The sequence below is a fragment of the Chinchilla lanigera genome, unplaced genomic scaffold, assembly GCF_000276665.1.
Source record: "Chinchilla lanigera isolate Chin_1 unplaced genomic scaffold, ChiLan1.0 scaffold00120, whole genome shotgun sequence".
NCBI classification, from domain to species: Eukaryota; Metazoa; Chordata; class Mammalia; order Rodentia; family Chinchillidae; genus Chinchilla; species Chinchilla lanigera.
In genome coordinates, this window is record NW_004955521.1 from 1,656,490 (window position 1) to 1,683,406 (window position 26,917).

General features: G+C 33.3%; 1 protein-coding gene across 8 annotated transcripts in view; it reads left to right on the plus strand.

Moving 5' to 3' along the window:
• The first annotated feature begins 3,600 nt into the window (after positions 1-3,600).
• The window catches only part of Csnk1g3 (casein kinase 1, gamma 3), a 61,722-nt gene continuing 38,405 nt past the window's right edge, over positions 3,601-26,917 (plus strand). For all 8 annotated transcript variants that reach the window (XM_005409308.1, XM_005409311.1, XM_005409310.1 and 5 more), the window contains exons 1-5: positions 3,601-4,034; positions 10,597-10,637; positions 15,053-15,122; positions 23,677-23,825; positions 25,218-25,452. In XM_005409308.1, the coding sequence (XP_005409365.1) occupies positions 3,857-4,034; positions 10,597-10,637; positions 15,053-15,122; positions 23,677-23,825; positions 25,218-25,452 (673 nt within the window). In that variant the 5' untranslated portion in view covers positions 3,601-3,856. The remainder of the gene's footprint in view (positions 4,035-10,596; positions 10,638-15,052; positions 15,123-23,676; positions 23,826-25,217; positions 25,453-26,917) is intronic.

The following is a 26,917-nucleotide window of genomic DNA, read 5'->3' on the forward strand; positions in this document are numbered from 1 at the left end:
TTTATCCATTAGTAAAAGAAGATTAAATATTTTAAATATTACCTTCTTTCCCTCTAGTTTTAGTAGTTTTTGCTTCATTTTTCTCATAGATACCTAATGATTTTTATATCTTCCTGTTGAGTTGATATTTTTGTCATTATGAACTGGACTTGTATAAGTTTGGGGATTTTTTGAATTTTGACATCCTTTTGATAATATGAGGTATGAGTGAAATATATGGTGAAAGTTTAAGAAATTTATTACAGTAAAAAAAAATTGCCGTTATTAGTATCTCCATCAAAATGCTTCTGTCTTTGAACATACTTACTCTGTTGTTCCTGCCCCTTTCTGAACAATTCTGGAAGTCTTTCATAAATGTCTTTAGTTGTACTGTCATGGCTGCCTTGATAACCTGAAGCCATTCAAAATGTTTACCTTTCATAGTCATTTCGACTTTGGGGAAGAACCAGCTGTGGCATGGTTACAGATCTGGCAAATAAGGTGGATGAGGATGCACTGTAAGACTTTTTTATTGGATGGAAATTGCCACAAGGTGTGATAAAAAATTTGGTGAATGTTTATGTTAAAAAATTTATTATAGTAAAAAACACATTGCCATTAATCCCCTTCAAAATAGTCAAAATAGTTTTTGCTTTGAGCACGCTTATCCCATTGGCAGTGTGCCTTTTACTATAATAAAGTTATTTTCTTTTTTGGGTACCAGGAATTGAACATGGGACCTCATGCTTGCCAGGCAGGCACTGCTCTGCTGAGCTATATCCCCTGGCTCCTATAGTAAGTTTTTAAATTGAAACACTTACTGGATTCTTTGCTCACCCCTGTGTAGTATCGTATGCTTTCTTAGTTTGCATAGTTATGTTTTTATAGTCTCTTTCAGTCTGTGTCTTTGTATTTAAAAGTCTGTATTTAATAGCCTATAATTGGTTTTTGCTTTTAATATAATCTGACAACTGTTAACCTTTTTGAGGGAAATTTGGTTTATGTCTTTATGTGTTTTAGGTATACCATCTATTTGTTTGTGTTTGTCTCATGTATCTTCTATTTTAACCAAATAATGTATAATTTTCCATTTTATTTCCTGTTGTGGCTTTTAAACTATTGTCATTTATTTTCAGTGTTTGGTCTAAGTATTACAATGTGCATTCTTATCATTTTATTGTTGGCTATTTAGAATGAATATGAAGCAGTGTTAATATGGACCACTCTTCAAAAGTATAAGAATATTTTAAAATTTGTACCTTTTTCTTAATTATTTTAATAGACAAATGAAAATTTGCATTGTATATTTTATTTGCACATTTTTTATTTTAAAGAGAAAAAACTAAAAATGATAGAGAATTTTAAAAGATGATAGGAAATTAACAGTGGTTATTATATTGCATAGGATTATCTTCCAAGTAGTTGCTCAAATCCAGATACACGCATGCAAAATTGATCAAACAATATAAGCACTAACCATTGTTGGTGGGAGTGTAGACTGGTACAACCACTGTGGAAATCAGTGTGGAAATTCCTCAAAACAGTAGGATTAGAGGTCCTATTCGACCTAGCTGTTCCTTTTCTGGGTATTTTCACAGAACTGAAAACATTGTATTACAGCAATATATGTGCACCCATGTTTATAGCAGCACAATTTGTAATAGCTAAATCTTGGAAACAACCCAAACGTCCATCTACTGAGAAATGGATAAAGAAGATGTGGTACTTTTATACAATGGAGTATTATTCAGCTATAAAGAAAGAAATTTGAGGCTTTTATAGGTACATGAATGCAACTAGAGACCATACTCATAAGTGAAATAAATCAGACCCACATGTGGCACTAAACTTATTTTTTCTTTAGTAAGTTATTTTTAAAAAATAAATACCTATGCATTTCTTATTGTCTGTATCCTGTTCTTGAAGTTCCAAACTTCTTTCTAACATTCTGAGTTACTTCTGCTTAAAGTACTGTTTAAAAGATATTTCTTATTACGCAGTTTTAAGGTGACCAGTTTTCAGCTATTCTTTGTCTTTGAATGGCTTTCTTTCACCATGTTTTTATTTTTCTTGGCTGAGGTGGGGATTGAGCTTAGGGCCTCATGCATGCTAGGCAAGTGCTGTACCACTGAGCTACACTCCCAGCCCCTCACCTTTTTTTTTTTTTTTTTTTTTTTTAAAGAATAACATTACTGAGTGTACAATTCTGAGTTAAATATTTTTATCTTCTTTGAAAATATTCTTCCATTTTCTTCAGGGTCTCCACTGCTTCTGAAAAGAACTTAGTTCTCCTATATTTCATGTGTAGTTTTTCTGTCTACTTTTTGAGATTTATTTTATTTTACTTTTTAGCAGTTTGATTATGATGTGCCTCTTTAGTTTTGTGTTTGTCTCTTAAGGAATTGAGTAAAATTAGTAGGTATTTTCTACTAGTTTTGCTTGTGTTTGTCTCTTAAGGGATTGAGTAAAATTAGTAGGTATTTTCTCCCCACAAAATTTAGGAGATTTTCAGATATGATTTCTTTAAATATATATACATATATTTTTGCCTATTTTTCTTCAGTTCTTAATTGGACTCTATCAGCTATTAAAGTATAGTTTTAAAGTCTTACTTTTTAATTCCAGTATCGGGTTCATCTAGGGTCTTGTTTCCTTTGACAGTTTTGTTTCCTGGCTATGAGTCATGTTTATTGCTTCTTTGCATGTTTGGTAAGTTTAGATTGTATGGTAGATTTTGTAAATTCAGTGTGGTTGCGAGTTTATATTTTTTTTCAATTTGAGAGTGTTAAGTTCTTGTTGTTTTTTAGTAAGAGTTGATTTGCTTAGAGCTTCATTTAACCCTGCATAGGCTTGGTGTTAGGTTTTACAGTACGTAAAGTAGTCCTTATTACAGTGTATAGTCTTATTACAGTGCAGTAGTTCTTATTACAGTGTATGGTCTTTACTTTTAAGACTTAGGGTGTCACAGCTGAATACTTAGGATGTTAATGGTGTTCCTTTATCTGTACTGGACAGTATTATGCAGCCTCCAGTATTTTCATTCTTCATTTAACCCTGTTTGTAGTCATTGTCTTCTAGGAATTTCAGAATATTCCCATGCACATGTGCAGCCTCGCCTTCCACTTGCTTTTCTTTCCCTTGTACCCCTCACTGAGAGACCCCTTGACTTTTGGTACGGTGCTCTCCAAATTCCACTCCCTTCAGCACCCCTGTGATCACTATGCTGCTGAGTCTTGCCTTTTGTTTATTAGACAGGAAATTGTCCCCAGGCAGTGAGGCTGGGTGAAGGCAGGATTTACTTTATGTTTTTTCCTCAGAGATCAAAGTCACATTTTAAGTTGGAAAGTCCAGTGAATGTATATTGTTTTGTGAAACACTCAGTACCCTTTTCCTTTTTTATTTTTAAAAAATAACTGAAGCCCTGATTTGTTCTATTTTGTTCCTGTGACCTCTTTGTTTTAAAGTGTAGCAATAAAGAGTTATGGTTAATTTAAGAATCTGTGATTTACTTTCACTTGGTATCAACAAATAACAAAAATTTATTACCTAAATTTTTGTTACGTTTCATAGTTTCCCAAACACGTTTTAAAATTCCTTTAGTTGACTAATTTTTTTTCTTGATGTCCTAGCTACTTGTCAGTATCAGCCCACATCACTGAGAAGATAATTTTGAAGACATGTTTTGCTGAAAGTACAACTGAGGAAAATATCACGAATGGGATGAACACGCGCTAGTTAATTGACTGCCTACTGCAATTTGAATGTTAACATTACCTGGCTGGTACAGTTACCTAGTGATGTACCTGTTCTCACAATACCCTGTTTCACTGTGCCTGTCTTGATTAAAGAATTCAAAGTGGAGTACCGCAAACTTGATATGGATAATAAAAAGAAAGACAAGGACAAATCAGATGATAGAATGGCACGACCTAGTGGTCGGTCAGGGCACAATACTCGGGGCACTGGGTCTTCATCATCTGGCGTTTTAATGGTTGGACCTAACTTCAGAGTTGGCAAAAAAATTGGATGTGGCAATTTTGGAGAATTGCGATTAGGTAAGACTACTTTATTTATTCATTATTTGGTAAAAATTTTTGAAGTGAAAGATACTAATGAAAAATTTAATTGTTGCTTAATTGTTATGGTAATTTTAAAGAACACAGATGTTGGAAATGTCTTATGTATTTACATTTTCCTTTATAAGGAATTCCCTACTTTTCTTGTGTATATTCCATATATGTATGTGTAGGAATGTGTTTTATATTTATAGGAACATCACCTTCTTGAGGTGAACCCATTCTCATTTCTTGAAAATATGAGAAAGCAAGAAAGCAATTTAAAAAGACCAATTTAAAAAGACCTTTGCAGTATCTTCTTTGGGGACAATCTTTAAGTTCCTTTTTTATATTTCAACGTATTTAGTTACTGATCATTTGAATACTGCATATATGGTTTAATGTCAAGTTAATATATTGAAACTACCTAAATTTAACTAAAGCTCGTGTTGTAATTTATTCCTCTTCCCTTCCAATATGTCTTGGGTGGGACTCAGGAATATAAAGTCTTAGCAAGGGATTCAGAGTTTTCGGTCAAGTTATTATACTTAGGGAATTTTGAGAAACACTGGTTTAATTAAACCTCCTAATTCTACATTTCAGGAAGTTGAAACATGCAGTAAGAGGAAGGTAGTTGCCAGATATCACACAACAGTTTACTGACAGACTCAGAATCCAAATCTAAGTCTTTTATTTCCTAATACAGAAGAGATATAGCTGTCCCCATTGAAGAGAAACAACAAAGAGGATGGTATGGTTATATAAGAGTCATTCTGGAGGTATATTACAGCTCTGGCCAATTGATCACTAAGGGTAGGACTTCACGAGTAAAAGAAAGTTTGACCCTACAATTCTCCTTAGATCCAACCCTGCTGCTGGAATTAAATGTAATTGTTTATTCAACTATATGATTATTTTGTAGTCTTGTAAAACACCCTAATTTGTTTCATTCATCTTATTACTTTTGTGTTGTTAATGCACATTAAATTTTTGAGTTAAGCAAGCTAATAAAAGACAATGACATACTTTATAAATACCTAAAACATGATATGGCTGGGAGACTCTTGCATTTAATGACAACTCAAATATTTGAAAAGGTGAATACTTTACATTTTAGTTTTTGAAAGGTACTGAATCAGATACTTTGAATTCTTACATTCATTTTGACTTTGTAGTTAAGAGAAACTAGGTTATTTACTCTTTCACTTTGAGCAGCATCCATCCAATACTTAACAGTGATAATACCATATGTAGTTGTACATTGGTACTCAGCCGCTTTGAAACTCATCAGATTTGGTGCTCAACACATTTTAATGTGAAAATTTTGTCCAGATACTCCATAGGTGAGCTAGAACTTCTTCGTGTTGATTGCTTTATGACTTGCTAAGCCTTATAAGCCCAAACAGTTTGTTCACACCTCTGAGAACCAATTAACAACAAGTACCAAGGTACCACTGCACTGGAAAAATATCAAAATAGTTCTTATCATAATGGAACACACAAATCATTTAACTTCTCAAGTCTTCCATTTCTTCAGCTTTATAGTGGCATTATTTTTACTTCCTAGGTTACTGTGAGGATTAAATATAGGTGATAAGGTAAAACGACAAGCACTATATCTGCATATATTTTGGCTATTTTTATTCAAAATTTGTTGTATATAGTTTTATTTCAAGATAACTACACACACATATATATATATATACTGTATGTATGTGCATATATTTGAATATGTGTATGTTTGTGTGTATTTACACAAATCTATTAGACCATTTTAACCAGAAAAATATGACTCTTAATCATATCCTGAAATTATATTACCATACATGTTGAAAAAACAATAAAACACTCTCTTCTTTTATAGTGTGTGAATAAGCAAGAATAGGAATAAGATCATTCTTACTTATGTTATTTATCATTCTTATGTATCTAATGTATGGATCTTTATTATCTATACAGTGTGTACAGTATAATCAATAAATATTGATAGTATACTCAATATCATCAGTAAATGTGCTAAAATGCAGTGTGTATTTTAAAATTTATTTAAAAATTTTTATTTCAGTGAAAAACACAAAGGAAAGGCAGGGTAATAAAAATATTACAGTGTTTTCCACCTTTTCCACTGTGACTTTTGCCTCTCTTCCAAAAGTGAAAATGACCATTTACCGTGCAAAGTTAATGTTTTGAATTGAGTCAGCCACAATACAAGTAATGATACTTACAAAAGAGAATTTCCAGAACTTCTTCTTAAAGTGATAAGAATAGGATAAGTATGTTCAAAGCGAAATGGGGTATTTTAAGGGAGATTAATGGTGATATATATGTCTTTTCCTGTAATAAATTAAAAATTCACTGTATGTTTCAGTCGCATCTCATATTTATGTGTGATATTTATGTAAGTTTATTTAAATGTATCAGCTATATTTTTTTATATATGTGTTTTGTGTTTTTGTACATGTACACATGCATAAATATATACAGATCTAAATTAATCATTTTGCTTTTTATTTGTAGACTACTAAAAGGCCATTTAACTATTCTTTTCCGAGGTCTCCAATGGTTTCTCTGCTTCAAAAGTTATAAGTATTATTCTTCGTATACTTGTATAAACAAATTCTAATTTTAAATGTTGCTTTGGATTCTTAAAGTACTTTCTTTAAAACCACATCTTGAACATTTGGTTCCTGGTATTGAATTTTTTTGAGTTTAGTATTGAGTAAGAAAGAGTATGTGGCGTGCATGTTTTAGGTAAGTGATTTTCAACAGTGAGGCTCTTGGCAGTTTAGACTAGACAGTTTGTTTTTTTTCTTGGTAGAAGGCCTAAACACTAGGGCATTAAAAACTTCAGCTCTGTTGGGCACCAGACAGAAGTTGAAATCCTACACATAAATTAAAATATCCCTCCAAGTCCAAATGCCTGAACAGACAATGTATTATCTACTTTTGGAAACTGCTCTTACAGATAATTAGTTTTAAAAACATGATTATGACACTAAAAGAATTAATGCACATTTAAATTTTAAAAATTATATTAAAATGCGCTGTGTATTTTTTCTATATTTTTTATTTTAAAAATAAGATGATATATTTGTGGTTTCATTTTATTTTTATGTGTTCGGAGTAAGGCTTGCATTCCTAGCTTAGATGATCGAAGGAAATGCCCAGGAATGTTTTTGATAGAGGTTGAATGAGATCAAACAGAGCTGGCCAAACTCTAGAGTTATAATACTTTTTAAAATATGTTTGGACAACTTAACCATTCTGGATGCAGAAAGACTGCTTCTAGCTTTAGCCAGTTACTAGGGAAGGACTCAAGGAGCATGCCTTTGATGTGCAAACTAACCAGCAGCTGTACCTCCTCTATGTAGCCCATATATCCAAGGGGCAGTACTCCTTTGCTTATCACTGCAGGGACAGTTATCATGTAACTGGAGACCACCTCTGTGAGCCAAAGGTCCCTGCAGTCACAGAAACTAACCAGTCCTAAATTGTTTGTTCTGTCCTGCTTCGCATTTTTTGCTGGGAACTCCAGTAAAGGCCTTGGCCTAAGCTCTTCTTTTTTCTTGTCTTTGCCACCTCTCCTAATCCTGTGACCCTGTGTGGCATGCAGTGTGACTCCTTCTTTTAAGACTTACAAATATAACAAACTTTGTTTTCTTGTCCTCTCCTCTGTCTTCTTGTGTCTACAGTTGACTATCACATATAAAAACACAGAACAAGGATGTTATATATTGCTTTATGAATTACCCTTCTGAAAAAACGGATATTATAACTTTTGACACATAGAAGTTTTTCGCAGGAGTTTTCATAACTTCTGTTCTTTTTTTTCTTCTTATTCCTGTATAGCATATAACTCTCTAATACTTGTTGAAAATTCTACAGGATTTATAATATATATCAAATACATTTGCAGATTTTGTCTGATTCGTTGTTTTTATGTTATTGCTTTTTTTTTTTACTGTTTCTAACTGAAGCATATTATAAAAGTTATCTAAAAGTACAATAAGGAATAGGTTATGATGGTATTAAAAATTCAAAAAAATAGTGATTGTAAGTAAATAGTTTATTTTCCTTTCACATAATGGACCAAAGAGAGAACTCACAAAGCTGTTAGGGAACCTCTGCACCCTTAATGTGTGACTTCAGTGTCCCTGTGCAGAGTGATTGCTGCAGCTGCTCTTTTTCAGGTAGAGAGCCAACCAGCAAAAGGAAGAACAGGAGCCAGGAAATGGCATTCATTCCTGGAAGTGGGGTGTGGATTACCTCATGTCTACTGATACATAGAATTTAGCCACATACAGGCAAGCTAAGCTGAATGAGAGGCTGGGAAATACTGTACAGTCTCTTGATGGGCAGCCATTTTTAAGCTTGGGCATTTTATTGTGGAAAGAGGAGAATGGATGCTGGAGAATAACTAGTAGTGCCTCCTCTAAGCATGTAATTTCTGAAGAACATAGTTTTATACAGTAATTACCACACCAATGCCATAGTATTTGTAAACCTTTACTTTAAATTCAGTATGGCAGAAAAATCTATTGGAAATGTCTTTTGAAATTGAATTAAAACATCAATTAACTAGCTCCACTCTACTTGGCTTTGTCTGCTAATGAGATTTCCTCCACATACCCCCCACCATGCACACAGATGCATATTTTGTACATTTGTTTCCTTCGTGTGTGTAACATACAGATTATAAGCTAACTCTGGGGCTATAGCAATGTTGGATGACAGAATGCATTTGTATCTTTATTCTTACCTATAACTATCACTCCTAAGTTAAAAATTGTAGTGTTCAATTGTCATTATAATTTGTAATGTTCAAAAGAATAATGATACATTTTAGGATTTAGTGCTTTGTGCTGTGATATAAGAGGTAGACAAAGGAACATATAAAAATCAAGAAAAACAGTAATTTTAGAAGTACTTTTGGTTCTTGGAATCTGTTTTTAACCTGACTATTCATTTTGTGAATCTTTTCCCAGGTACATTTACATCATATACAAAATAGTTATGAGAAGGTAGTATCTTGAGAAACTGCAACTTTCCTCTTTGAACTCCAAACCAGAATTGTGCTTTTGTTAGATAGTGATTCTTCAAGATTGTTCCTTACTGAAAGTCGTTATTCACTATAAGCTTACAGAGGAAACCTGTATTTTTCATACATAATGCAGAAAATGTATATGAAGACACATATAAAAGTCTTCATCTACTAATTGCTTCTAAACTTCTCCCTGGTATTCTCCTTGGGCTACAGATTTTAATCGGAATTTTCTGGATTATATAGCCAATGTCAAGGATTATGTGATTCACTTGAATCATTTGTTAATGATTTTAAATCTCTATTTAGTAAATCTGTTTACCTGCTCTTTGCACATAGTAGAGTTTTTCAGCATTCAGAAGTTTAAAATGTTTTGTTTGATTGAATCTATAAAACCTTTTGATTGTCTTTACTTCTTATGCTAAGAAAGGCCTCCATATGTTGGGTGATAAATATGTTTCTTGTTTTATAGCTTATATTTAACCCTAAAAATATTTGAAATTAATTATGTCATAAGGTAAAGTGCTAATAACCGATTTTTTCCCTCATTGTAGATAACTAGATTATCAGAACCAATTGCTTAATATTATACAGGGGTGTGTGTGTATGTGGTATGTGGTATGTGTGTTTCTCTTCAGGACTAGTGGTTGAACCCAGGGATCACCAGGCTACTTCCCTAATCCTTTTTTTATTTTGAGACATGGTCTCACCAACTTCCTCCCTCAGCTTCTGGAATAGCTGGGAATACAGATATGTGGCATCATGCCTAGAGAATAATGGTTTTTTGTTTTATTGGCATTTTTTTGTTTTTTTTTTGGTCTTTTTGATTTTTTTTTTTTTTTTGTACTGGGAATCGAACTCAGGACCTTGTGCTTGCCAGGTAGGCACTTGCGCTGCGGAGCTATATCCCCAGCCCTTTTTGGTCTTTTTGAGACAGGGTCTTGCTATGTAGTTCAGGCTGGCCTTGAGCCCACTTTGTAGCCCAGGCTGGTCTTGAACTCACGGCAATCCTCCTGCCTCAGCCTCCTGAGTGCTGGGATTACAGGGATGTGCCACCACACCCGGCGTTTTATTGTAATTTTAATATATTATATTTTAAAAATATATTTGATATATATACTAGAGTAAAGATGAGCCTTTATAAGAGTACAAACTGATGTGACGAGCAGAGAAAAATTTTGTTTTTGTTTTTGTAGAGAAGTTTTGGCTTTATATTTTAATTAACATGAATTTGACTGTTGAGTACTTTGTAAATTGAATGCAATTACTCAACAAAATCAGAATCTTCCTATTTTTTCCAGTGGGATAATGAGTTAGTATCACCTCTGAATCTAGGTGAAATACCAAGTACATCTTTGAATTGATCATAAATTTAAATATTTCCTTGTTCCTGAGTTTTTCTTTTTTTGCGTAATAATTGGAAGCACAAACCTTTGTTTCATTTGAATGTGTTGTGTATTTCCCCTCCAGAGTACACTTTGCATTATATTTAATCTGGCATTTTTTTCTTTCTTTTTCAAGGGAAAAATTTATACACAAATGAATATGTGGCAATTAAGCTGGTAAGTTCATATTTATTTTTGAAATTATTTCCTTTTTAAGTTAATAACTTACTTTTTATTTGGATATTATGAATAACTTGGGGTTTATTTGAAAAGAAAAAATTATACATATATATGTATATATATATATGTGTGTATATATATATATATATATATATATATGTGACTTTTTCTTAATAAGGTCCTAATACTGTCCTGCCCTTCAAGTGTATGATAATGTGTAGGACATCACTGTTTTTCCATGTCATAAAAACTAAGTCCTTTCACTTTGGAAATATTATAAAATTAAATATTTAAGTTTTAGCACAGTTTTTAATTTAGGGAAACATTTCTATGTAGATAAAAATTAGAAAGCAGGATTTCTCTTTGTGATAAATTTAAGCATTTTGGATGAAACATGTTTCCTTAGTATTCAAGATTTCATTCTTTGAAAATACACTTCCAAGTGGCTTCTGAACTTTTTTGTGTGTTTATATTTTACAACTGTGCTAATCTGGGTATTTATTGCTGTACTTTCAGGTATTCAGAAAGGCTTAATTTTTGGGTGTAGGGTAGTAGGGAAAGCAAATTACCTTGGCACCTTTCTGCAGTCCTAAATGTGCCCATTATGATGGGTATGAGGCAGAAAGATCTCTTTTGGAAGAATTTAGACTTGTTAATTATTCTTACAAGATACACTTTACTGTGGCTCAACTTTCCTATCTGGTTTTCTTAAGGTTTGACATGGCTTAGTTTTCTCAGTCTGTTTGGCTTAGTTAACATTGTCCCTAGTAGTATAACCTCTGTAATAGGGTGAAATGAAATGAATGTGTAAAAGAGAGATGATTAGAGGAAGAGGCAAGTGGCAGGAAATAGAAAATATTTAGAGATGGAATGGTAAACTCACTGCAACAAATACTGTTTGATTTCACTTGGAAATAGAGATGCACAACTGGCCAGGGGTGTAGCTCAGTGGAAGAGTGCCTGCCTGGCAACAGTGAGACCCTAAGTTCTATTCCTGCTACCAAAAAAAGGAAGAGAGAGAAACAGAGACACACCATAGGATTGTGTCACTATCAGGAGAGTCTGATTGCCTCACACGTGGCATTTACGTAGATGAATCTACCTTGGTCTCAAGGTCTCGTCCTTAGCTTTATATATAAAATCTGGCTAGGATCTCTTACCAAGATGGTCACTGTTTCTTGGATTCATAGTAATCCGTCACAAGAATTGGTTCCCATAATTAAACTCTGAGATATATTTCTCGAGTTAATTGCTAATTTTTAATGAAGTATGTTACTGTTACAGGTCCAAAATGCCCAAATTAGTTTAAATAACATGGTTTATTTCTATAGGCTGATTTACATAGAACACTAAATTAAAATTAAAGTGTTCCTCATGAGCATGATGTAAGGACAAGGAGAGTTACTATATATGAATTAGAGTAGTGAGGCCCAGGATGTAGGAACTGGATAACTGGGCATTGCTGGTTTTTATTTCTTTGGAATCCTTCCTTTCTGCATGTTCTAGGCTAGTACCAATACATTAAATTGTTGTAAGCACCTCCACTTGCAGGAGCATGCTTGCATGCAAATGATATGCATCTTAAAGGCTAAGAAGGGTAAACTACTGCATCAAGGCAGGAGCCATTGGTGTAGGCCAGTGATGGTAAACCTTTTAGAGACCAAGTGCCCAAACTGTAACCCCAAATCCACTTATTTATTGCACGCCAACATTGCAATTAAACCTGAATACTGAGGCTTTAGTTTATAAAAAACAATGCGTGCACTTGGCTTGCGTGCTGACAGAGAGGGCTCTGCATGCCCGCTGTGGCACGTGTGCTGTAGGTTCATCACCACTGCTTTATGCTGCCTTCCCTTTTCAGTTTCAGTCATCCAGTGGTGGTCCTTAACTCCTGTTACTTTCAGATGTAGAATTTGTTCATCCTGCCCAGACCACTGATGCATTAGAAAACATTTATTATGCCATTTTCCAGCCTTATGTAAACACACACATAGCACTTTTTAAATATGTTTATTTTGTGCCATATCACCATCCCTTTGTTTTTCTCTTTTCCTGGATAGTCTTCCTTTGATTTGCCCTTTTTGAAAGCATATTAATTAGCATTACATATAATAATTATTATTACTTATTGTACCTTGGAGTAACTTTAGATCTATATCTGTAATACTTTTGAGGTTCAAGTATGATATGTAGTCATGTTTTTTCTCATATTCACCCAAAATACATACTGGAAGGACAGGAAAATTTTTGTGTTAATTAGACCTAGTTTAGTACCAAGTTTGCTATTTCTGCATATTTTTTATTTGTATTTGTTGTATCTGTTTGTAATTTTATTGAGACTCTTCCATAAAAATAATCACTTGAAATGCTTTATCTGTATACTTTCAGTGCTGAGTTTTATACTTGGGTGTTATAAAGGTGTTATTTCATGACCTCATGTTGAGAGATCAAATTTCAGTGACTTTAAACTGTGTTACCTCTTACAAAGAGTCTTAATTTATCTAATGTTCCAGGTTTAGATCAATAGTTTGTCTCACAATAAGTTGTCAATTGGATGTCGGCTACCACCTTCATATCTTTGTGTTTCTACTTATATAATAGCTACTTGTCCATGAGTAATGAAAATGTCCTTCTCTGTGACTTTTGTTATATGGTGATATAATAAAATTTTATTTCTAGTAATGTACTGGAATCAAAGTGAAGTCACTAAATCAGGTCGTAGTTTATATTTTTTACGTAGGGGATATTGGTGCTTGAGTAAGGTATATATTTGAATTTCATTTGTAATTACATCTTAAGGTTCTGTACTTTCAGATAGATAACTGAAGAATTATAGGTAGTAATGCACTCTGTGAAGGGTATTGTTCGAAGTTGTTCACATATATTATGAGAAAGATACAATTTTAACTTTACTTCAATTCCTAGATAAGGCAACTGAAAAGCACAGAGTAGTTACGTAACTTGACCAAAGTCACACAGGTAAAGGAAGTGGAACATTCAGGATTTAAACTAGTGCAGTTTAGTTTTAGTGATGTCTTTAACTACTGTACTCTCCTGTCTCTTAAGAAATAAGCATATTGTTTCTGTTATAATTGTCCTTATTATATAAGTTTTCCAATGGGATTTTAATAATTCCTTGTCTGAAGTCTTTATCGTAGACTATAGTTTTATTATGTTATGTCTTGGTATATTTTCCTTTTAGTAGTTCCATTTGGGATGCTTATTCTTCTCAAATTGGGTTTGTTTTCCTTATTGGTTCTTGAATATTCATAGTAATTCTTTCTCCCATTATTGCTCATGTTCATTTTTCTCTTCCTGTCCTCCTGAGATTATCACATGCATATTGGATCTCCTTACTGTGTATTCAGGTCTCTTTCATATTTTCTATTTTTTTCCTTCATAAAACATTTTGTATAGGGGCTGGGGATTTAACTCAGCGGCAAAAGCGCCTGCCTGGCAAGCGCAAGGTCGTGAGTTCAGTTCCCGGTACTGGAGAAAAACCAAAAAAAAAAAAAAAAAAAAAAACCATTTTGTATAATTTTTCTGTTTTCCTTCTACTTGTGTTCTCTTCTGTTAGTCTGCAAACTGAACTTCATTTATTTTATTTTGAAATAAATTTTTCAGAGTTTTCAAAATTTCAAAGTTGGTTCTTTAAATTTTCTGTTACTTTGTTATATTTACCTGTTTGTTCTTGTTCAGATTTTCTCTGTTGCTCTATTACAATTTTCATTTTTCTGCAGATATTTTTGCATTTAATCCTACTGATATCTAAGAACTGTTACTAATGTTTGTATTGTTTTTGTGTGTATACATGTGTGTATATGAATCTCAAAACCAAGTTCAGGAATAAAATTCAGACCCACACATGTGAAGCATCCATTATATAATACCATTTGGTTGAAATCCAACAACAAGGTAAAACTCATCCAAAGGTAGTAAAAATCAAAAAGTGATTGTCTCTGTGGAAGAGATGATAAAAATGTTCTGTAGACTGTTGGTTGTGTTGGTTATAGCATGTGTAGTTAGTTAGCAAAGCTAATGATCTGTCTTAGAATCTTTAACTTACAGCTCAATTTAAAAACTTTAGAAAACAATATTGAAATTTTCATATTATAATCTTTGTTCTTACTTTTTTTGGTTACATTTCCTTAGTCATGAATATTCAGAGCATGTTTTCTTCAGGGTCAAAAAGTCAAACAATAGATTTCCCTAATGCTTGGTGTAATAGCTGCTTACCTTATATATAGTTATGGGTAGCATCAGTTTAAGATTGAACATAAACTTAATTTTTATATGGATCTTAGATAAAGATAGAATTGACACTAAAATTTAAAATATTTGTAATTGAGGCCTACTGATCTTTTAATAATTTAAATATCTTTTTAAAAGTTGCTTATTTGTTCTTTAATTAGGAGCCCATGAAATCCAGAGCACCACAACTACATTTGGAATACAGATTCTACAAGCAGTTAGGATCTGGAGGTAAAGTCTTCGATTAATTTTAAAATTTGGAATGAAGTAGATTGTTATGATAATTCTCTTCTAGTTTCAAGGAATAGTATATTGCGAATTTGATGAATAAGAGTCATTTCTTAAGGCTGTGCTTACATTGTCTTACTATGGTCTGTTTTTTATAGAAAAGACAAGAGTCTTACTGTAATTAATGGTTCTTTTTATTTTACATAAGACAGATTTAGAGCTTTTTGTATGGGTAGAGACAATTGCAGAAAAAAATATTAGTTTGAGAATAATAAAAGAAGCATGTAGCTTTCATATTGTCAGCCTTTCTGCGAATAGTATACTACTGAAATGTCCTACAGTATTGTGGTAGGCTCAAAATGGTCCCATAATGGAGGTCCCCATATGCTAATACCTGGAACCTGTGCATGTTACTATATGTCAAAGAGCTTGTAGGCACAGTGAAATTGAAGATTTTGAGATAGTGAGATTATTCTAGAACAGTGCTGGCAAATCTTTTGGAACTTTCAGTGGTGCAAACACCCTGCTGTGGCATGCATGCCATAGGTTTGAGAATATCTGGGTGATCTCTAAATGCAGTCACTAGTATCTTTGTAAGAGAAAAGCAGAGGAACAATTTACATGCACATTGAAAAGAGAAGACAGTGTGACACTGAGGCAAAGATTAGACCCATATGCTAAGGAGTGTTTGCAGATACAAGGCTCTAGACAAGGCTTCTAGGATTCTTTCCTCTAGAAAGGAAGCATGAAGGGAGCATGGCCCTGCCACACCTTGATGTGGATTAGTGAAATTGAGTTCAGACTTCTAGCTGCCAGTCTGTAAAGGAGTAAGTTTATGTTGTTTCAAGCCATCAAATTTGTAGTAACTTGTTAGAATAGTCTAGAAAACTAAAAGAAGTATATTTTTGCAACTGTAAGCAAGAATGGGTGTTTTGTGTCATTGGAAAAAAGTTCTACTGTAGCCTTTTCTTCACATTAAAGCTTCTTTATCTTTACTTCTGTGTACTACTATTCTTCTAGTTGAAAAGATTTTACTTCTGTAGTTTTCTACACAATACGTGTCCTTTGTTCCCTCATATACAATACAGTGGGATTTCTTCATGTGTAGTACCTTCTTGTAAGCATGTTTACTTTCTGGTCAGTAGAGCTGTCCATTTCCTCATATGGTATAGATTTTATATTTTTCTACTAAAGAGTATAATTCACAAATGAGTAGTCATTGCAGGATTAGTAAGTTTAAATTTTATATTAATGCATTTATCATTGTAGATGTCTCGTAATGCGTACTTAGTATGAGTCATATGCAAAAGGCCTGTATTAGCTTTCTATTGCCATGACAAGAATACCTGAGAAAATCACCTTAAAAGAAGGAAATACTTATTTTTGATCACAGATTCAGAGGTTTCAATCTGTGGTTGCTTGACCTCACAACTTCGTGGTGAGGCAGTTCATCATGGTGAGAGTACATGGCAGAGGAGATCTGTTTACTTCATCATAGCTGGGGAGCAGAGAGACATAGGAAGGGGCTGGGGTCCCAGTGTCCCCCTCAAAGGAAGCCTCCAGTTACATGAGTTTCTTCCACTCATCTGTGTCTCTTAATGGTTCGCCCAGTAGCCCTACATGGCAGGGGGCAAGTCTTTAACATGTGGGCAGCTGATAGCATTCCAGATCTAATCCATAGCGAGACCTCGAGGAAGCACCAAACTTACTGCTGAAGGTCGAGATTTAAATGAGATGGGGATGAAAAGAATTGTATTTGAAGCCACATACTGGTTAGGGTTAATAATTAAGATAAGTACAAATTAAAAAAAAACTTACTGGTACATATACTAAAGTATAGGACATTGCTATATCTAGGATTTCAATATATTGTCATCCATATCTTGTGGTTATGATCTGCCATTCTTGGTATGTTTAAGTCTTACTTTCTGGTTGATTGTTCTTATAAGGTGCCAAAGGTGAGGTAGTCTTTACTTAGTGATTATAAAAGCATCTCTTCCATAGATTTTTAAATTTGTTTTTTTTTTAAAATTTAACTTTTTTGATTTTTTAAATTTTGTTTTAACTTTCGATTGTTTTAACTTTAAAAATTATATCAGATAAAAACATAGAAGCAGGCATCTTTTAGTACTTGAATACTATAAACTACGGTGTAGTACAGCTCTCAGTACCAGCATTTGCAGTGTAGTTTTTGTATATAAGGATGTTCTCTTGTGCCATGTGTATTGATTGAATATGAATGATGTTTGCTAGGTATATGTCATAGTGACTCTGAAACTATGCTAAATATAGTATTTTTTGCTATTTTATATGAGTTATGAATTTTGGTTACTCTTTCCTGATTTTCATCAATCATGAATTTTAAAAATAGTTTTTGAGTACTCACGTAAGTCATAAAAAAACAGTAGAGCTTAGTTATTTTGGGAGAATTAGTGACTTTGCAAAATTTTGTTTTGAAATTGATACCCACAGTGATCATATTTTTAGAAATGAATCAGTTCAGGTAATTTAACCTATAACACTTTATGATATGTTACATTTCTTCAAATAATAACTTGTTTTTTAGTATTGCCTTTAAACATATATTTAATTAATATCCAGAACATATACAGAGTTCCTAAAATTCAACTACATAAGTAGAAACAACGCAACTAAAAATGGACAAAGGACTTGAATAGATATTTCTCCAAAGATACATGAATGGTCAGAAAACATGAAGGCACTTGATATCCCTAATCATTAGAGGAATGCCACTTAAAACAAAATGAGATACCATGTCATGCTTATCAGTATGTCCATTAAGAATATAAAACAAACAGCAGAAACAACAGGTATTAGTGTAAATGTGAAAAAAATGGAACTCTTGTATGTTGGTGGCAGGCTTTGTAAAATGCTGTGTCCACTGTGGAAAACTGTATGATGGTTCCTCAAAATATTAAACAAAGAACTACCATTTGATCTAGAAATTCTCCTGGACAGATCCAGCACATGAAAGGACTGAAAGCAAGGGGTGCAGCAGAGGATTTGTGTATCCGTTTGTGTAGTGGTATTATTTACAGTAGTCAAAAGGTGGGACTTACGTCTACTTAGAAAAGTGGGTAAACAAAGTGTGCCTACGTTTACAGTAGAATATTATCCAGTTTTAAAAAGGAAAGAAGTCGTGAGATGTGCTACAATATAAAGGAGCCTTACGAATATTGTACTAAATAAAGTAAGCCAGTCACAAAAGGATAAATATGTATAATTCCATTCATATGAGGTATCTACTGTAGTCAGATTAATAGAGACACAAAGAACACTCTCAGTTTGAGGGTCTTGAGGGAAGGGGAGAAATAGGTTTTGTTTAATAGTTTCAGTATGGGATATTCAGCAGTATCTGGAGATGGATAATAGTGATGGTTATACAACACTGAACATTTAACTAATGCCACTGAACTACACACTTAAAAATGGTTACAGTGATTAAGTGTGTTGTGTACATTAATAATTTTTTAATATATTGAAATATTTAGTGAGATATCTATGAAAAACTATACGATTTTTTTGGTTCTGCCTGTTTGGGTTTTGATCCTCCTGTAAGTCTATTTATCTCTCTTTCATATTACTTCCCTGGCAATAGCCCTCACTTTTTTCTCTTATTTGTTAGCAAATATGTGCAGTAGGATTTTAAAACTTGATTGCAAAGTGCATATGAGGGGCTGACTCTTACATTATTCAGTTTTAGATTAGAATATTGTTTTATACCAGTGTCACTCTTTGATAGCAAAATTTAATGTATTACATAATCTTGCTTTGCCGCATCCACTCAGTATTCATTTAGTAAAATGAAGATCTAGATTTGGCATTCATCAGCTTATGTGTGAAATCTCCCAGAGGAGAGTATAGAGATTGACAAGAGAAGAGGAGCAAGGATAAAACTATGCAAACACTGTACTGAGTAGGAATGAATTTGACTGTCAGTACGAAAAAATGAGTAAAAACATGTTCTGTGAAAAAACCAAATCAGTTAAGTGGTACTTAAAGGGTTGACATAACAAAGAGTAAGGAATCAGGCTCCTAGTAGTAGTGTGTGACTTTTCTTTTACACTTCAGGACCTTTTTTAAAGGGGGGGATCAAATTACCATCTGTATAAAAATAATTTCCAGTTCTTTATGTCCTTTATATATGAATGTCCTTACTCAATTAGAAATTCAGTACTGTATACTTAGAGTTGAGCTCTCTACATTGTTTTCTTCTTAATTTTCCAGTGATTTTCCTTTCTTCCTAAAGACCTGCTAGGTCTTCTAGGTTGCATAATTTTACAGTTTCATACTTATTCAAGCTGAAACATCTTTGATTTTGGCCCGTTGGGATACTTGAGAAGTCCTGTCACTTCAGTACCCTAGTTTCTCTCCATACCATTCTTTTGCCCTTACTATCACTTTCCTTTGAATTGACTTTTGTTTGTGCATCCTGTCTCCTTGTTTCTACCTCCTCAGAACGGGTTCATCATGTAGCATGAAGTTCAAATTTCTTTCTCTTTCCACTGACCTACTTTTTAGTTGCATTAAGCTTATTATTCCTCGAACAGATCTTATTATTTTCAGGTATTTGTATTCTTTCTGGAATGTTTTTCTTTTCCTCTGAATTGCTTTCTTTTTTAAGCCAGCAAAATGTTATTTGCTTTACAGTGCATTTTCTGACATCTGTTTTTTCTCTCCAGAAAAGAGGCTTCTTTGATCTGATATTATTTTGAATATATATTTGTTTTTTGTCATATTACTTGTTTATGTCTGTCCCTGCCATTTAATTTTGATTTTGTGAAGGCAATGATAATGATATATTCATCTTGTTCTCCTTTAAACTGAGCAGAAGGATTTGCAATTAGTTTCTTAGTAAAAGTGACCAAAATGGTAATTTTTAAATTTTTATTTTTTGTATTTCTGAGATAAGGTCTTTTAGATAGCTTGAATGTATGATCTTTCTGCCTCAGCTTCCTGAGTGGTGGGATTTTAGATGGGCCCCACAATTTTTTCATTTTTGAATGAGAAAAAGACTTTCTCTTCATTATATGTGAAGTTGTAACATATAACCTCCAGATTTTCTGTAGCTTTCTAACTTTTGCGATCCTATGTGTAAAATGTAGAATTTTAATATTATATAAAATTGTTACAGTATTAATTTTCAGTTTCTTTCTGAATAAACAATACAATTTCAAAAATACTTTAATTACTTCTATTTGTATTATTTTATGACTAAGTACATTTAATTCTTGATTTTAGTGATAGAAGGAAAAAAATCATTGGTGAGAATTTTTAATGGAAATTGTATATGAAAATGTTACATTAAACTGTGCAGTTCAGCCATCTAAATGGTATCATTTTCCAGAGAAAATGATTCTTAAATTCTTAAAATTCAGTTTTTAATTTACTTGGAAAAAATTTATTTGAATTATTGATGTTTCATGAAGATGCACGGAATATATTTTGAAATTTATATCAAAAATTACCTTGAAGTTCTGTGCTACTGAATAATGTTTCTTTGTGTTACACAATTTCCTCAACACCAGATAGTTAAAATAGGCCATGTTGGAAGAGACTTGGAAATTAATTCATTCCTTTGAATTTATTATTAATATCTTTATCATTGGAAGTAAAATAATTTTTTGTCATAAATTACTTGTTATCTGTGTCAGTCTTTTTGTTGCTTTAACCAAATACCTGGGGAAACAACTTAGAGGAGGAAAAATTTATTTTGGTTCATGATTTTAGAAGTTTCAGTCCATGGTTATCTGGCCCCGTTGCTCTTAGGCTCGTGGCAAGGCAAAAATGTCAAAGTGGAAAGGTGTGGCCAGACAAAGCTGTTCACTCCAAGGGAGTCAGAAACCAGAGAAGGAACCAAACAGCTATAGAGGAAGGAGCCAAGGACAAGATATATCCTTAAGATCCGCCCCCGTGACTCACTCCCTTCAACTAGGTCCTACCTCCTAGGTTTCCATTACTCTCAGTGATGACACCAAGTTATTACCTCATCAGTCGATCAATCTATTGATGAAATCAGAGCCTTTATCATTGAGCATCTTCTGAAAGCACCACCTGGGAACATGAGACTTTTAAGAGACATTTTGTATCTCAGCCATACATTATTCAAGGAAGTAAGAACTCTTGGCACACCTCTCCAAGTAGAAATGATTAAAAGTACTGTTCGAAGCCATGAGTATGTTAAGTCATTATTTTTCTCAAGTGAGTAGTTAACAATGTTTGACTGCTTGTTACCTTTTTTTGATTCATTTACATTAGTTAATGTTATTTTGTCACTTGAATTCTTAAATATAAAAGGAAGTATTTAGTAAAGAGAGTAGGAGGGGAATATGAATGAGATTATATTTTCCAATCTGTGCAATTGTATTCTCACTCATGCTTGAATTTTTATTGGAAAAAATAGACTTCCTATGAATGAGAGATGCTAGAAAACAGCCCTGAAAATCAGAGATGTTGGAAATTCTGAGAACTATCTTCCATGGATTCAGAATGCGTAGCTTTTTATGGTAGTCTCAAACAAAAAGAATTTTAGAGTAATTGGAAATGGGTATAATATGAGTTAGTATTCAACAAATATGAGACAAATAAATAATGTACAAGGTTGCTTTTGCCTAAATAAAATTATTCTTGAACAGTTCAGTAGCCAAAACTTCAGTCAGTAGACACAGGCAGTGACTAAACTCCTCCATTATTCTTTCTTCTTCTAAGGTTTTTTCTGAGCATCCCCCTTTTCTGTTTTTGAGAAAGGGTCTCACTGTGTAGTTTAGACTGTCTTTGAACTCACTATGTATTCAAGGGTGACCTCACACTTGCAGCGATTCTCCTGCTTCAACATCCTAAGTATTGGAATTAAAGATGTGCACTACCATGCCTGGCTGAGCATCTCTCTTGTATTCCCTCTTTCCTTTACCTTTCCCACTTTCTAAAAACGTCTCCATCTTGTGGTTTTGCCTACCATACTTTTGTAACTATGGTTTTGTGTTTTTTTGTTTTTGTTTTTGTTTTTTACTATGAGTATCCCCTCTTCCCCAAGGCCTGTTAGTTGTCCTAGCACTGTTGGATCAGTGTTAAAAATCTATCCAGATTTGTCCTGAGAAATAAAATTATAATTTGATGTAAACATTTTTTTCCATTCAAATTTTTCTTTGTGATACTGGAAGAATTTTTTAAATTTCCACTTACTTCTCTGGTTGCAAAAATTGTATATGTTCTTCATGACAATTTGTAAAAGTCCAAGGAGTACAAAAGTGAAATTAGAAATCACCTATAACCAGTGCTTTCTGTTAGCTTTCTAATGTTTCACTGCGGTGTTTTCTGTTCATGTGTATATTGAGTGTGGAGCTTGCGAATGTGTGTATATTTGTGGATGTTGTGACATGCATACAGTGTAGTAAATCTGTGTGGAGAAGGGGTCACAGCCTAGCTACATCCCCTGTAGACAATCAAAAGCAAAGTGCGAGCCTGGACAGTGCAGTTTTTCCCCTTAATAGTATACTTTATTTCTTCTTCCTTTTTTTAAAAATATTTTTTACTAGTACATGTTTGTGGTACATAGCAATTACATTCATCTTGATCATTTTGCCCAGCAACAGATAAAGAGAATATGGTGTAGATACACAATGAAGTACTACTTAGCCTTAAAGAAGGATAAAAGTGAGTCATTTGTTGGAAAATGGATGGTTCTTGAGACCATAATACTATGTGAAATCTATCAAACACAGGAGGTTGAATATTGCATTACTTCTTTAATATGAAAGAACCAAAATACAAATAATTTAAAGAGCCAAGTAAAAGAGGTGGTAGGCAGTGGGGAGAGAGACTGGAAAGATCAAGATGGGCTGTAATCTTACTGGAAGCTCTGTCCTTGTTCCAAGCGCACTGGTTTTTGCCAGAGCTCGGTTTCTCATGGTCATAAGTTCAAGACCGTCAGTCCTTGAGGTATCCCATGGCATATGGCTTTCTCCACTTGGTAGGGGCTTATCCTCTTCAAGGCCAACAAGGAGAGCCTCTTTGTTGCTCGCAGTATCTCCGATTTCTTGAGCCTCTTTTTGAGGGACTTAAGTGATTAGGTTGGATCCTACCCATGTTGAAGGAAAAGTGTTTTTATGAGGACTGTACTCCAGATACAGGAATATGGGGGGAGAGGAGCATCTTAGGAGTGTGCCTGCCCTGGAATTGTTAAAGACAGCAGAGAATGACTCTTGTTCAGTAATAGTAAATCATTTCTATATTCTCTAGGCCTTGGGAATATGGGCTAGAAAGTCCAGTGGATGAAGTGGTGGAGAGACATTGTTAATAAAGCATTGTTAAATGTTGTTCATTAATGCCACTATAAAATCTAACCAGGCAATGTGAACACCAACAGGAGGTATAGGAAGGAGGGGGTTTGTTCTGAAAAAGCTTATTGTGTAGTTGGAAGAAGTAAAAATACTGCTGTAGTCCTTGAAGCCATCAAACAGAAAAATTGTTTTTCTTGGAAGAAACACCTTGTACTTAAGATGATAAAAATCTTTAGTGGCTTTTTGTTTTCCTCTAGATGGGATACCTCAAGTTTACTATTTTGGGCCTTGTGGAAAATACAATGCAATGGTGCTGGAACTGCTGGGTCCCAGTTTGGAAGACCTATTTGACTTGTGCGACAGAACATTTTCTCTTAAAACGGTTCTCATGATAGCTATTCAGCTGGTAAGTAAAGCAGAGGGTTTTGAAGTTGCTTGAATGATCACATGGTTAATTGGTCACAGATTTAAAATAAAAGTTATGTTAAAGTTTTGTGACATTCTTTTGAGAGCATTTGACCTACTTACTACAGATATTTCCACTTTTCGTTTTTTCTTTTCAGGGTGCATATAACATAAAATAACTGAATGAAATATAATTTACATGTGTGAAAGTATCTTAACTACTTTGAGTAGAACCCTGACTTTGAAATTCCTGTTGTTTCTAGCAATTCTTAATTTGTATAATAGACTTTAATGAGCTAATAAAAGAAGAAACAAACTGTAAGAGTCTTATTTAAATTTGAGGGAACATATGGGAAGAAAATTTAGAGGATGATTTTAAGATAGTTAAGATAGTTTTCAGATAAATGCCAGTAGGAGTATATGCAACAGAAGTTTTAAAATTGTTTTTATCCATTGACTCACTTTTAGAAATTTATCTTATGGAAGTATTTAGATGTGCTTAAAGTTTTTTGCATAAGTACGAAAATAATGAACTTGGAAACAATCTAAGTTGAGTAAACTATTAATAGCCCTACAATAATATGCAGCTATTAAAATATTTTATGATCTGGAAAGTGCTCAAATATATTATTATTTAAAAGATATTATGTGTCATATGATCTAGAGTTTGGTAATAAATTACAGTGGTCTCTGTGACTATTGTTTACATTATATTGTTAGCTATGATTGTCACTAAATGAAGCACTTCTTATTTTTAATGTCATATTTTATGAGTTTATACAATGAATATTATTTGAGAATCTGGAAAACAATTAATATAGATGTACTATATTGTTATTGGGTTGGATTCCAAAATTCTCTAATTTTAGATTCTTATTTTTAAGAGTTTAACCTAGGAAAAAATAAAACAAATAAAAAAAGGAAAAGAAATGGTACTGGTATTTTTATTTAACAGACCAAAGTCTTAAATTTCTTTAACATAATTTTAAAAGTTGCCTGATTCTCAAGCTGAGGAAGACTAATACAATTTTATGAATATGTCTCCTTATACTTTTGAGTTTAAAATTTTTTAATGAGTAAGGCCTTTTGATTTTATGAGGTAGCATACTCTGAGCATCTTGATTGAGACTTACTGGTAGGAAATAAACTTACAAAATGTTAACTTTCATTCCAGTGACCATAATAGTAAAGACAGACATTTTAAGTAACTAAGTATATATATTTGAGGAAGATCAGACTGACATCTTATTACTTTTAAAGGGTTAAAACAGTTTCTGAATTTTTCTCTTTAAGTTGTTTTCATTGTACAGTTTCTGTCTTGTCTCTATCAAGATTTCTTATGCTAACGAAAGGCTCAAATAAAATTTCTTTCTTCTTTTTTTCCCAAACCAAGATTTCTCGCATGGAATATGTCCATTCAAAGAACTTGATATACAGAGATGTAAAACCTGAGAACTTCTTAATAGGACGACCAGGAAATAAAACCCAGCAAGTTATTCATATTATAGATTTTGGTTTGGCAAAGGAATATATTGATCCAGAGACAAAGAAACATATACCATACAGAGAACACAAGAGCCTTACAGGAACAGCTAGATATATGAGCATAAACACACATTTAGGAAAAGGTATGTGTAACTTTCATCAGTACAAAAGTTTGAATTCAGCAACTATGCTGATAGTGTGGGTTTATATTTGTTATTGTGGTTGAGTTATTGCAGATTACAGTAGCTTTTGTATAGTAATTTTTGTTTATTCATTAGTGAAGAGCGTATTTTCATTTATATTTTAATAATACTTTTAAAGTAAGTTACTGTAGTGTATAATTGGTAACCTTATATCTCTATATCTGTTTTTTTATGATAATTTGAAATTTACAACTTTGATAACGAGGATACATTTGTTTATTTCCATTAAAGAATATGAGGCAATGCCTGATTTTAACTGGATTTAGTGATTTGAACCTTTTTATTAAGACTGTGGTTGTGTTGTATGGCTAGTCAGGAAAGTAAGTAGCTGTCTAGTGAGTAGAAAGCCTAGCACCAACTCCTGGAGAGGTGGGCAGAGCTGGTTGCTAATGGGCTTAACTCTATCCTACCCATATGACTTTGGACAAGTCACGTAAACTAATGGAGTTTGCCACTTCTAAAAAGGGTAAAATAAAAGCAACATCACAGGGTTTTCATACCCTTTCTTTCCAGATCTAGGGCCTAAATCAGGAGCATACATTTAGTTGTTGTATCAATGTAATCTTTTTCACCTCAGCATTTTTTTATAGCTCAAAACCTTGGTATTTTTGAGGGGCACCAAGTATTTTCTATTTTTTGTGGTTTGTTTTTCTTCATGATTAGATTTTCATATGCATGTTTGTACAGTTATCATAGAAGTGACGTGTTCTCCTTGCACCGTATCAAGGGGTACATGTGTAATTACTTTCATGTACCTTTGATTGCTTACTTTGGGTGGTATCTGCTGAGTTTGTCTTCTAAAGAGTTTTTTTATTTTTCCTTTGTAACTAAAAAAGAACTGTGTAGATAGTTTCTGTAAATACATTGTTCTTTATCACACTTGTTAGATTTAATATCCATTGATGATTTCTCTTGCTCTCATTTCTTGTGTATTTATAAATCGATATTTAACATAACAAACTTCCATTCCATTTGTATTTATAAGTTGATATCTAATGCAACAAACTTTCCCTTTCTCCCATTTATTGACATGAATCTATAGGGAGTTAAGACTTTACGTTATGTACTGAAGGCACTGCAATCATTACTTATTTTGATGCTCAAAGAGTATTTCTGATTGCAACAGATTCTCCCAAATTCATCTTGTAATTTCTCTGCCTCATCCGGATAATCACCCATTTCTCCCAGAAGTCCTAGGTCCATTTATTAGATGCTAGTATTGTTAGGAAATCAAGATTTGTCCATTAGTTATGTTCACTGCTATGGTTTGTTGTTACTGCTAAGCCCTTACTGCAGCAGAACTACTGTAGGAAGGGCTCTGTGTGTGTGTGTGTGTGTGTGTGTGTGTGTGTGTGTACATACCTAAAGAAATATTCCCCCACACATATTTGCATATATATATACT